We start from the raw sequence: 12673 nt of genomic DNA, 5'->3' as shown, positions 1-12673 counted from the left end.
TGTGTGACCTTTTGTTTTATTCTTAACCCCTTTTCTTTGACACCGAACTCAGTATTTTTCTAAATGTACCAGTAATATATTAATGTCCACAGTGCCCTAGTTATTTAAGTCACCTGAGGGTGTAGGAATCATCTGTGTGCCATCCCAAATGGGTTCTTGCTGATTTAGAGAAACTAAGAGTGTGTATTTTGAAGTATAGTTGTGTGTTACTTATATATTGCCCCTTCTGAAGAACTGTTAAATTAATCTTTGTTTAATCAAGAAACCTTGAGTGTTAGAGTTTATTTGAATACTTGTCACTGTAGACCTCTGTGTAAGAACACTACTGCTCACATTGACCCCTCTTGAGATATGCCTGGCTGCTCAGCCACACTACCAACCTGTGTAGTACAGACGTATACCAAAGGTTGAGTTCCTATTGCCAGGGGGTCAAGGTTGCTGTAGTCTCCCAAAGGGTACTGCACACAATCTTGCCCAACATTGTGCAAACTGTGCTCTCCTTCAGACCCAAAGAAAAAGGTATCTAGATATGGTACTGAAGACTTTTTCTGCCAGACCATGGGTTCCTGAAGTGGGGGACAAAAACAGCGCAGGGCTCAGACCACAGAGTGAAACGAGAGAGAGAAGTACAGCAGGTAACTGCATAGCAATTAGGCTTTTGAAGGACCATCGAGAAATTCCGTTGTCCGGTTGTAAGGCATCTCATGGTAACATAAGGCCCAGCGAGTAGCTAGTGCTGATCCTCTATATCGGGTACCTTGAGACTAAGCAGGATGTGAAGACATGGAAGAACCTCAGGTTGCCCCTGCTGGAGTGGCCACCAGAGCAAGCCACACTCCAACCAAAAAAGTCCTTCCTCTGTGTAAAGGCTGTGTCTGGGGTATAATCAGATCCTGCTTGCAATTGTCAAAATCACAGAAATTCCAAGGACTCTGGATAACTCAGGCTCAAAGCACTGCAAAGAAATCAAATGTGGGTCTGCTCCTGAAAGATAGATCCATGTTACTTAAACCTACGGTACAAGTGAGAGAACAAAAAAACCCAGGTAACTGATGAGCAGGAGAAAACGACAGACTGCTAAATATGATGGCGAACCTAGAAAGAAGACCCTTTTACTATAAAATAATCTCGGATTCCCTCGCAGAGCAATACAGGACTATATTATGGACAAGACAGCATGTATGGTGGCCAATATGGCCTGGATGCTGCCTTCGGTACTTAATGGGCATCTAAAGCGCTGTCAGAATGGTGGTCCGATGTAGGATTTTTCACAAACACTGTTTAACTCACATTTCTCTATTCAGCCTCAGGCCAATGTAGCGACTAAGGGGCGTAGCTCTCACTGAGAATAATATGCAAACTCTACATCTGCACCATGTTGTCTTTTACAGTACACTTATCACAAGCAAGTCTATGGCAGTACACCTACATCTGCCCACATGAGGATCAAGCAGATACATAAGTAAACTGCTCATGTGGTCTTGAGGCTCAAGCCCTGCAGCAATATCATGTCAGATGTTACATCTTTTTCTGGCTGCTAATTGACAAGCAACTTGATTTCAAGACTTTCTGGCTGTGTACAAAGCATCTGGTGAAGTGCCATCTTTGAAGTCTACAAACTAGCATCACATTTAGTGTAAAACAGGGCTCTGATATCAAAACAGCTTGCATGCATCTTGCAGACCTTTTATAAGTGAGCAAGATTCGAAGCCAGATAGCGGAGTAGTTGGGGTGCTGACTTTGTGACAACTCTCTATGGCTACCAAAAAACAACAGCATTGCAATTTAGAAAGGTGCTTAAATACAATCACTTATGCAAATTGTGGCAAACCTTGTTTTCCACCGTATTTAGTCCATGGGTACCACTCACTTTCTTTAATTGTACTGACGCATTTGGAAGGTAACGGCAGTGCTACAACACATAGCATTAGATATCAGCTTCAAACATATCTGCTAAATTACAGTTTCTTCCTGACAAGTGGTAGCAAACATTCAGAATTATGTGGCGTTTCCTGATTATCACTCATTTTCTAATCAAATTAAAGTCCAGTAATCGAATACAGTTCCAATTTCCAATTGAAATGTGCAGCGATGTTCCATCCCCAGGTACACAGCCCAGTCATTCACTGCAAGCAATGTTGTGTTAGTGCTTTTGTGACTGACATGGCAGATGATGCTTTCCCTGATGATGATGCTTTCCCCTGATGATGCTAAACATTTGCTGAGATGTCAGCATTTATCAACTTACCAACTCCTGCCTCTCCATAGCCAAGATGGGGTGGGATGACAACTGTACGTTTCTCGCCTACACACATGTTCTGGAGACCCATATCCATACCCAGGACGACTTGTCCAGATCCAAGAACTATGTTGTATGTTTTTCCATAATCAATCCTGGAAACAAAATTAACATGGTTTACATGACTAAATAACAGCAGGTCTTCCCTGGCACATGCAAGATCATGAATAGAAGCTAATTTCCCAGACTCAGTGTTTCAAATGTAATGATCATGTACTTACTTAAAATAACCACAGTCCATAGTTAACCAAGTATACAGAAAACATTTCTATTTTTCAGGGAGAGGAGAGGATGCTCAGAGAGCATTAGTCAGAGTACTCCAAGTGAAGGGTGGCTGTAAACCGGGTTTAGAGGATTTGGGGCCATGGAGATTATCTGGGTGATGTATAGCTGCTTAGGAGGGTATAACCCACTTTTCAGAATGCAAGGAATGGGGCACTTATAGTTGGAAGTGAAATAGTGCCACCAGGAATAGGCAGCGTTTGAAACAGGAAAACTCTAGGAGTACAGGAGAAAACGGCAGAACATGTGTTCTGAAACCCAGGAAAATATGCTCCATCAAATATACACAATACAAACAAAAAGTAATAACTAATTTAATAGTTTCAAGTAGGTTTTTTATTACATGCAATTCGATTTAAAATTTGCACAAAATAAGTTTTGGGAAAGAAAAAAAAATCCTTTTTGTAATCTTCTTGGATCTTTCCATGACCTTAGATTGTGTAACTAGAGATTGTGACAAGGTTCTCAATATATCACAAGACAAGTCCAATCTATTTTCAGCTTTTATTATAAAAAATATATACAAGAAAGACAATTGGGGCTCCAAATCTAGTGGTGGGCTCTGTATCCTTTCCCTCTTCCTTGAAGGCGGCTTCCACCTCCATAGCCCAGGCTCCCTAGTCAAACAGGTATGATGAGACAGTGCAGATTTTTTATATCCAGGTGACTTCTACTGTCTAGGCTAGTATCCCAAGTATAGGAGGGCCTAAAGGCTGCAGCCTTGTCTTTCTAACTCGTTCAGGGACTTCCTGGATGACCTAGCGGGATAGTCGGATCGCTCTGACCAGACCTTACTCCTGAGACAGTCTCTCAAATGTTTCCTTAATCTTTTCTCCATATGTCTGTCTCCTGTCTGCTCCACCCTCCTCTCTCTCGCTTACCTCTCCTGGTGCTCGCTCTCTCTCTCCCATCTCTACTCTCCCTCCTGATCTCTCTCCTCTCTAGATTCCATCTCCTGGTCTTATTGCCCTCTCTCTCTCTCCCCTTTGCTGTCTCCACTCTCCAGCTGCTCGCTTGATCTTATGACTTCCCCTCTGACCTCTCTCCTCCCCATACTACATGTATGTCAAGGTGGATTTTCAAAATCAACTCTGTGGTGGAATTGTGGGAGGCCAACCTATTATGGTTAACAGGTAAGTCGGGCCAAACCAATCAAGATAGGTAGCAGAGCAGTAAGGCTTAGAGTCAGGAGAGGGTATCTTTCTTCACCAGTCTTGTGGGCACTTCAGCCCTTCAGCTGTGCAGGAGCAAGCTCACTTTACTTTAACGGGGCGCAAGATACTTCCATCATGGTCACCAGGCGAGGCAGCTTCATCAACTGATCATCGCCTCCGCCGCCTGTCTGCCTGATTGGCTGGCCATCTCTTCATTTTCAAACGAGCCGCCGGAGCCGGTAGGCGATTGCCGCCCCACTCAAAGGGCCTAGTCCCTCCCTGTCTGGGCCTGGATGCCCTGGAAGATGTCCTGCCACACAACTGAACTGCAAATCCAGGTAAGCAATCTTCACCTTGCACCACCATTGCTGCACCAGCTGCCCTCTATCCCTCAAAATCGAACTTGGGTCTGGCGGATTAAAAACCACTGGCTGTGTGCCCACACTCCTAACTTAAGATGCATTCTGTGCCGCCACTCTTCACAAATGTGAACCTCCACTACGGCCCTCTCCACACGACTCGCTTCTATGCAGGCCTCGATTGGATTGCCACCCCGCTTTTTTCTAATGACCACCTGGAGCATGCAGTCCTTTCATCAAAGACACCAAAGCCATGCTCTCTTTTAATCCCTGCTTTAACACTCACTTCTGCAACTATCTTCACATGCTTACTCTTTCTGCTGCCTGTAGATGCCTCTCTCTTCCATCACATGTTGATCTGCTGTTTGCTCTGTCTCCAAGGTGTGCTTTACATCTGTGCATTCTCCACTTTATGCTGCATTTAAGTGTTTCTGTGAAAAATCAAATCTAGGTGTGCTTTTCCAACTATGCATCCTCCACTTTGTACTGTGTTTTAGTGCTTTCTGGCAAATTCGAATTCAGGTGTGCCTTCCAATTTGTTAATAATCTTTTAATCTGGGCATCTCTAGTGTGCTCACTGATTTTTGTCTGCTTGGCCACCTGGTGAGATCCTACTGTTGCTTAGTGCTTCCAACCCTCTCTCCTGCTACCCCCACCCCTTGTCTCTGTCCTCATGGTGCTCTCCATCTCTCCTATCTATTCTAACTGCTTCTCCATCACCTATCCCCCTCTCTTACGAAGTCTGGAAGGAAGACAATTAAAAAAGGCACTCCGAGTTCCAACCCCGGTCTGTTTGACATCTACATCAATGCTTCCTCCAGACGGACTATCACTGACATTCTCATTGCTGTTCCTTCCTCCGATTATAGACTCGCCATATGGTTTCTGTCCTCACCCCTTTCTCTTCCTCTCCCATTACTAGCGGCACCAGATGGGAAGTGCTCTTGGCTCACTTCGCATCTTCCAACTGCACCATTAATGTCTATCACAATGGCACTATCAGGGCCTAGGGCTCCCAGCCCAACCTCCTCTTTCTTCTTGACCAGCATTTTCCATTTCTCTTCAACCCCCCCCCCTCTCGCCACCCCTCCTTCCCTCATCCCCTTTTTCTCCCCCCAGTGGTGGCACCCCACACTTGTGGCCCCCGCCAATCATTTAAAGGGGGCAACCAGCTTCACTTAGCTACCCCCAACTCTCGCTCTGCTATCAAACACTGCTCTGACATCTGTCTCCTCCTTGAAGACATTGACGCCCTTGCTCTCATTGAGATGTGTTTTAAGGCAGCTCTGTCAATGCTTTTGACACTCTTCTTCCTGAGGGCTACAAGATCCTGTGCAATCCCAGGCCCTCCTGGCCTGGCGGCGGAGTGGCTCTGATCTTCCCCGAGTGGGTTCCTGCCTCCATCCCCACTCAAACCTACTCATCCTTTGAAAGCCTAGTCTGTAGACTGTCTCGCCCACCCTCTCTCTTACTCTTGCTACCATCTACAGGCACCCGGAGCAACTTCCCTCGTCCTCACAGAATGGGCAGACCTATCTCCTCCTCTCTTATTGCCTCCTCCCCCAAACGTATCTTCCTTGGGGACGTTAACATCCATCTCGACTCTCTGGATGTGGCTACTGTACTCTTTTGCAACCTCTGCAACACCCTTTCCCTCACTATCCTTCCCTCTGGCCCAACCCACTCTGCCAGACACACCTTGGATGCTCTCTTCTAAACTGACATCCCACTCTCCAACCCTCTGACTACCCCTCTCTCCCGGTCTGACCAGTCTCTCCTCTCATACCCTCTTGACCTCCCCTGTCCCCTGATGCCTTTGCCCACACTGCCAGTCTCCTGCTCCATCACTGAACTAATTAAGTGTGTGTCAGTTGCTGCATTTGCCTCTTCTTTCATCCCTCTCCCCACATCCCCCCTTCTTTAGACTCTCCTTCTGACTCTGTTCAAGGTAACTTCCATCTCTAACACCCTGGACATCCCTGCCCCCATCATGCGGATCCACATGAAGCCTGCCTCGAAATGGAACTCTTGGTATGATTCCGACTTGGCAACTCTGAAACACAAGTGCAAGGCTGCAGAGCGGAAGTGGCAGGCATCTAGCTCATTCTCTGATAAACTGGCCTGCCTCCTACTCCAAAGGCAATACTGTCTTACCATCTGCTCTAAGAAGAGGGCTCATGTCCAAGCCCTCATCTCTGGAGCCAGCAATAACACGGCTGAGCTCTTTAAAATCTGGAAGGAACTTGCCAATCCTACTGCATTCTCTTCCTCTCCTCCTCCCTTCCAGGCCCTATGCACTGCACTTGCTACCAACTTCTCCAAAACTCTGGACATCCTGTCCTTTCTGCCATCTGCTCCCACCCTAACCCCTTCTCTCACCTCCCTTGCCCACCTCTCCACTACCCCTTCTCTCCCATTGGATGAGATCTCTAGAGTTGTCCACTCTATGAAAGGTTCCTCTAAACAGGTGCCCCCCTGCTCCTCCAACACCATCAAGGACAACATTGCCTCTCTCGCCCCGGCCTTGGCTGACCTATGCAACCACTCCTTTGCCACTGGCTCCTTCCCACAATCCCTTAAGCACTCGCTTGTGCACCCTTTCCTAAAAATGCCATCTGCTGACCCTTCTTGCCCGGCTAACTATCGCCCTATCTCTATCACCCCATTCTTGGGCAAAGTCCTGGAGAAGCTGGTCATCCCCCAACTGACACGCCACACTGAAATGGCTGGCTGCCTCCATGACCACCAGTCCGATTTCAGGGCAGCCAGAGGCACGGAAACTGCTCTCCCGAACATCCGTGAATACCTGCTCTGTAACCTTGACTCAAACACTTCCTCAGTTCTGATCCTCCTTCATCCTTCTTCATCGTTCTTCTGCCTTTGACACAGTCAAACACTCCATCCTCATAAATCGTCTCCATGATACCCTACGCATCACGCACAGGGCACTGGCGTAGCTGACCTCCTTCCTTTCAAACAGACCCTCCCAAATACTAACAGGTCCCTTTCTTTCCTCCACCTCACACTCTACCTGTGGCGTCCCTTAGGGCTCCAACCTATCGCCATGGTTCTTCAACATCTACCTGGCCCCTCTGATCTACACCTTCTTCCCTCATTTCCAGTGTTATTCTGATGACACACAGCTCTCCTTTAAGCTGCCATCCTCTTCCTCCTCTCCTTCCTCTCTCATACCAGACTGCCCGTTAGGACTTATTTTCGATACTCTGGCCTGGTGGACGGATGTATAGAAGGCCAACCAATATTGTGACAGGGGCAACTCTGGGTGAGCTGTAGCCAAACCAGTTCAGGTAGCAGTGACAGGCGGTGTAGGCTAAGTTCTTCAGAGGTGATGAGCTTGTAAAGGTTCCACAATGAGGTCACACAATGGGAATAACAGATTACACTTAGACAGGATGTATACAAATACAATTATTTATTGGCCAAAACACACTATAGCAAAATGACTACTAGCAAGTAGAGCTATCACAAAGCACTGAATAAAATAGATACATATATACATTCACTTATTATTTATTTATTTTTTTTTTTTTATGTTTAATCAAAAGATTTTTACAAAATTTGAGGTTTCTATCTTTTGTCTGCGGTCGTGAAGAAGAAAAAGAAAAAGAGAACAGCTCTCTAAAAATGTGCCTTTGTCGGCCAGTTTATGGCTTCCAAGATTTTATAAGTAGCTATTTGCCATGGTGTTTTGTCGCCTCCAATCAGACGAGACCAACATATTTCTTCGTCCTCTATGATGAAGTCTGTGAAGGTTGATTTTAAATATTGGCTTCTTATATGTTGGTTTGAGGCACATTTTAGGAGCAAATGGCGGATTGTTTCCTTTTCTTGTATCTCACAAAATCGACAACAATTATTTTCCGACTGGCATCTAATTGACAAGATCTTGTTTGTCTGCAGTACATTTAAACGGGCCCTCATCAGCATGTATCTCCCTTTCCTGGATGGGAACTTCTTTATATACTCCTGGAGTTCATTGAGTTTTTTCGTGTTTGGAGGCAGGTGTAAGGTTAGTTTATTTTTTCCTGCTGTCTCCAGGGTGTTTATCCAGTCGAGTTCTTTGATTTTGGTGAAGGTTCTCTTTGGGTACTTTATTAGTTGTTCTTCATTTGCCTTGACCTGTTCTAGCAAGCTGATGTTTTCTTCTTTCCATTTATTAAGGGATTTGCTTGTGTTCCTTTCTATTTCGAGGTTGATGAGAATGTATATTGATGGTGGCTCGGCCATCCGGCATTTCCTGAACAGCCTTAGAGACGATTGTGAGACTGAGCTTCTGAGAGATGGTAAACTGAGCTCTCGTCGAATTGAGGCTATTGGGGTCGAGTTTGGGAGTCTAAGTACTTTTCGCCAAAACTTTGCCTCAATTTTTGTCCAGATGGATGGTGGTAGGTTCAACATTGCGTCCCCCCCATATGTTAATGTCGGCATCACCTTTTTCTTGTAGTGTTCTAGCACAGGGATCAGCGAGAATCTCCCGAACATTTTATCTATGGCCCTAGCTTGAGCTGCCAATTTATTGACTTTAGTCATCAGGGACAATTGCATGGCTTTGTCTTGCGAAGAGGAGTCCAGGGTTACTCCTAGGTATTTGAAATCGAACACTCGCTCGATCAGAGATCCTTCCAGTTTTAGTTTCAGTTTTTCTGTTTTCCTGGTCGCTTTTTCTAGTACTAGGAATTTTGTTTTCTTTGCATTTATTTCCAGTTTGTTTTCTTGCATATACCATTGGAGCTTTGTCAATTGGCGCTGCAGACCTATTGGTGTGTGATCCATTAGGACCAAGTCGTCTGCGTAAAGCAATCGTGTTATCGGCATTTTACAGATTTTTGGAGGAAATGCTCGAATTTCTGGATCCTCGTTTTGGATGTCGCCAATGAATGCCAGAAATAAGGCCGGGGCCAACGGGCACCCCTGCTTCACTCCCCGCGCTGTTGGAATGGGTGATAAGAGGCCGTTTTGGTCAAGTCGAATGCGTATTGAAGTGTCGGTGTACAGAGCCTTAATCGGATTTAGTATACAAGGTGGACAGTCCCAGGCTTCAAGTTTGGATCATAGGCGGGCCCTGTCAATCCGGTCGAATGCTTGGGTCAGATCGATGAACGCCACGAAAATTCTCGTTCCCCCTTCCAGTACTCTGTTTTTCAGCACGTTTAGCATTAGAATGTTCGCTGTCGTGCCCAGATTTTTTTTGAATCCAGTTTGGAGTGGGTCGTTGCAAGGTGATTCCTCCGCCCAGATCTTAAAGCGGTCAAGAAGCATTGAGCCAAACACTTTACCTATAACATCCAGGAGCGCAATGGGTCTGTAATTTATCGGGTCCTTTTTGTCTCCTTTCTTGACTATTGGTACCATTGTTGCTTGTTTCCATGAGGGTGGTATCGTTTTCAAGTTGCAGCATCTGCCAAAGATTTTACTTAGCAGACTTGCCCACTCATTTTGATTTGTTTTTAAATCAGTGTTCGTAATCCCATCGGGTCCTGGGGCATGAGAGTTTTTTAAGCCTCTGATTTTTAATCGGATTTCCTGTGGGTCATCTATGTTTATCCATGGCTCTGGAGACATTTCGCCCTGTAATTTTAAGTTGGTACTTGGTGCCAGGTACATAGTAGTATAATGTTTTGTCCACGTAGTTTCTCCAATCTCGGTTATGATTGTGTTTTCTTGGGTTTCATTAACCGCTCTCAAGATTTTCCAAAATTCTTTTATGTTTTTGCCACTTATCGCTTTTAGGATATTTTCGGCATCTTGTTGATAGAGGGACAGTCTGTGGCCTTTTACCCATGCTTTGTAGAGTTCGGTTTCCGCTTCTGCTGCTCTCACAGCCCCTGGAGATCCTGAAGATTTTCCTTTGCGTTGTATTTTACGCAGTGCCCGGCGTTTCTCCACCAGTGTTAGGTCGTACACGTGTCTTGGGGGATTTCCACTGTTTGTTTTTATTTTACGGGTCTTCTTGAACTTCGTCAGAAGTGGCGTATAGTCTGTTTTATTTTTGCCCAAATGATTTGACATTGAGCTGAATCCTTTTTCTATTTCCACAATGGCATCTGTTGTAAGATGTAGACGGTTTCCCTTCGTGTTGACTATGACTTGGTGCTTAGCGTAATCATTCCGGGGCCTTATTGACATCCAAGTTGTTGACAGGGGGTTGTGGTCACTTACTGTTACTCGTGTAATTTCAAAGTCTTTCGTTATTGCCAGTAATGGTTCGGTGACGAAGATGTAGTCTATGATACCTGTCAATTCATTTCTTTCCCATGATGGCGGGCGATTGAAGTCTGGGAATGCTTCGTGCAAATTGTGAAGGTTTCTTGAATTCATCAATTTGACCCATAGATTGCCACGTTGTTTGCCTGTTGAGTTATGACCTAGGTCTGCCTCTCTTTCGTCCGAGCTCATGCACGTAGCGTTCAGGTCTCCGCAAATGAGGAAGTATTTTACCAGATGTTCAGATAGTGCCTCATCTATCGCGTCCTCCATTTTTTCTATGTAGGCGGTAGGCTCTATGATTGCGGGGTTCCACTAGGTGTTTGCTACGATTAAGGTGACTTCTCGTAGGCATTTTTGTCAGTATTCCAACGGGTCCATGCCGCCTTGACCATCAGAATCATTTGGTTGCTGATCAATGTTTCTTCTAATTTGATCCCTGAGTCTTTTTTAGATGCAATCAATAAACCCGACGAAGGTCTTCCTCGACGTCCTTGTTTGGCTGGTGCAAGGATGACTTCGAACCCCCCTTATTGCAGGGGGTTCAGTCTGCCAGGTCTCTTGGAGGCATAATAGATCATATGACCCCAGATCCATGTCTTTTGGAGACAGTAGGTGGATGTGTCCTCTCGTGTTCCATGAGCACATTTTTAGTTCGCACTTTTGGGGGGTTGAGCGATGTCTGTCTTGAAAAATGTGCTCATCTCTCAAGAGTTGCTATATTTGCTTTTTTTCCCTCAGAGTTTTAGGCAGCCAGGACCATATGCCTTTCATGGGTTCACATCTTTTTTGTGGGACTTTTTCTGTTGAAAGTTTGGCCGCTGTTTCTGGGATTGCCCTGGCTTTATTAAGTTTTTTTGTATCTTTGGTTTTTGTGTAACTTTCATAGTTTTTGTTTTCTTTGGAGGCTTCTCGGTTTTCCCTCAGTTTCTCTTCAGGTTCCAGGGCTCTTGCTCTTTCCTTGTTTTTTTCAGGCGATTTCTTACGGCCGGTTGTTCCTATGGCACTTTTTAGGTGTCTGCCTACTTGCTTTCTGCTGGGCGTATTACGCCCTTTGTTTTCAGCCTCCCTTTTATTGTCTTCTTCGCTTGTGGTTGATTGCACTTTGACTTCATAGCCCATTTCGTCCAGCTCTTCACTACAGTCGAGAATCAGGTTTTTCAACGTTGTTGATGTTACGTAGAGTACCGTTTTTGCTTTTGCGTTTACATGGCTTGGCTCTACCACAAGCAGATCTTCCGATTTTATTTGATTCAGCCTTTGAATGTGTTTAAAAAGTTTTAACACCGAGTTTCGGTTCAAGGTTATTTCATCTCTGTTTTCTTTCACTTGTGTCAGCTTTATGCGCCATTTAGCTTTGTCCACTTTTCTCGGTTTTAAGTTATATTTCTGTGTTCTGGATCTATACCGAAAGATCGTTTCTCCTTTATCTTGTGATGGGCTGAGTCGCTTTTCAGCGTTTGTTTTATTGTGGGCATTCCTGGATTGAGAACAAGGTCTGCCTGGTGGTATATTTCTGTACGGCTTTCTTTTGTGTTTTTGTTCGTCCCATCTACCTTCTGATCTCCTTCTTGATTTACCGCGTTCACCATCTTTCTGTTTGAAGGAGTTATGTCTTTGTTCTTTTTTCCGATTTCTTGGGGTCTGATTGTCTCTGGGTCTCGATTTCGTCCTTTCGTTTTCTTTTTTTGTTTCTTTCATCATCCTTTTTAGCTTTGTCTGTCTGTCTGTTTCAGTTGAACTGACGCCCTTGTTCTTTGTATTCTTCGCGTTTTCCCTAGAATTTTTTGCTGCTTTTTCTCCAGTCACTTCTTCATGTCTTCCTGCGAATTCTGTATTTTCCTTTTCTTTGTGTGATTGTGAAGTTGAAGCTTCGCTGGGGCTAGACACATAGGCGAGTTTTCTGCCAGGTGTTGGCTCAGGTTCATCAATTCTTCATTTTCAATACGATCAATTATTGATGGTGATAGGCTGAAGGTTCTTTTTTCTGATGCTTCAATTATTGATGGTGATAGGCTGATGGTTCTTTTTTTCTGATGCTTCAGGGTTTTTTGTTTGCCTCGACTCTGGTTCTTTGACTTTCATTAGTGGTGTTTCCTTGTGTTTTACTGGTCGTGTGAACAGTTGAAAAATACCTTCTGCGGTTTGGTTTCCAGTTGAGGGTTGTCTAGGTGGTGGTCTCCTTGTTGGTTGGTTCCCAGTTTGTATTAGATTCGCCTCTTTATTTGCACCCACTGTTGGTAAGTTATTTGTTGTGAGGTCTATTGTAGCTATAGTTTGAGTCCCCATGGTTTTGCTCACCGGTCTTTGTTCTTTTTCTCCATACTGCTCTTTTTGTCGGGAAGACGAACCCT

General features: G+C 44.9%; 1 protein-coding gene across 1 annotated transcript in view; it reads right to left on the bottom strand.

Annotated features, from left to right (window-relative positions):
- Positions 1-12673, bottom strand: part of FKBP9 (FKBP prolyl isomerase 9) — a 371826-nt gene that overhangs the window by 121779 nt on the left and 237374 nt on the right. Inside the window, exon 8 of the mRNA XM_069613232.1 lies at positions 2249-2394. Coding sequence (XP_069469333.1) covers positions 2249-2394 — 146 coding nt within the window. The remainder of the gene's footprint in view (positions 1-2248; positions 2395-12673) is intronic.

This window comes from Ambystoma mexicanum, chromosome 5p (genome assembly GCF_040938575.1).
Source record: "Ambystoma mexicanum isolate Mex_15411 chromosome 5p, UKY_AmexF1_1, whole genome shotgun sequence".
Lineage (NCBI taxonomy): Eukaryota > Metazoa > Chordata > Amphibia > Caudata > Ambystomatidae > Ambystoma > Ambystoma mexicanum.
The sequence above is the reverse complement of the archived record's forward strand: the minus strand, read 5'-3'. Positions and strand labels throughout refer to the sequence as shown.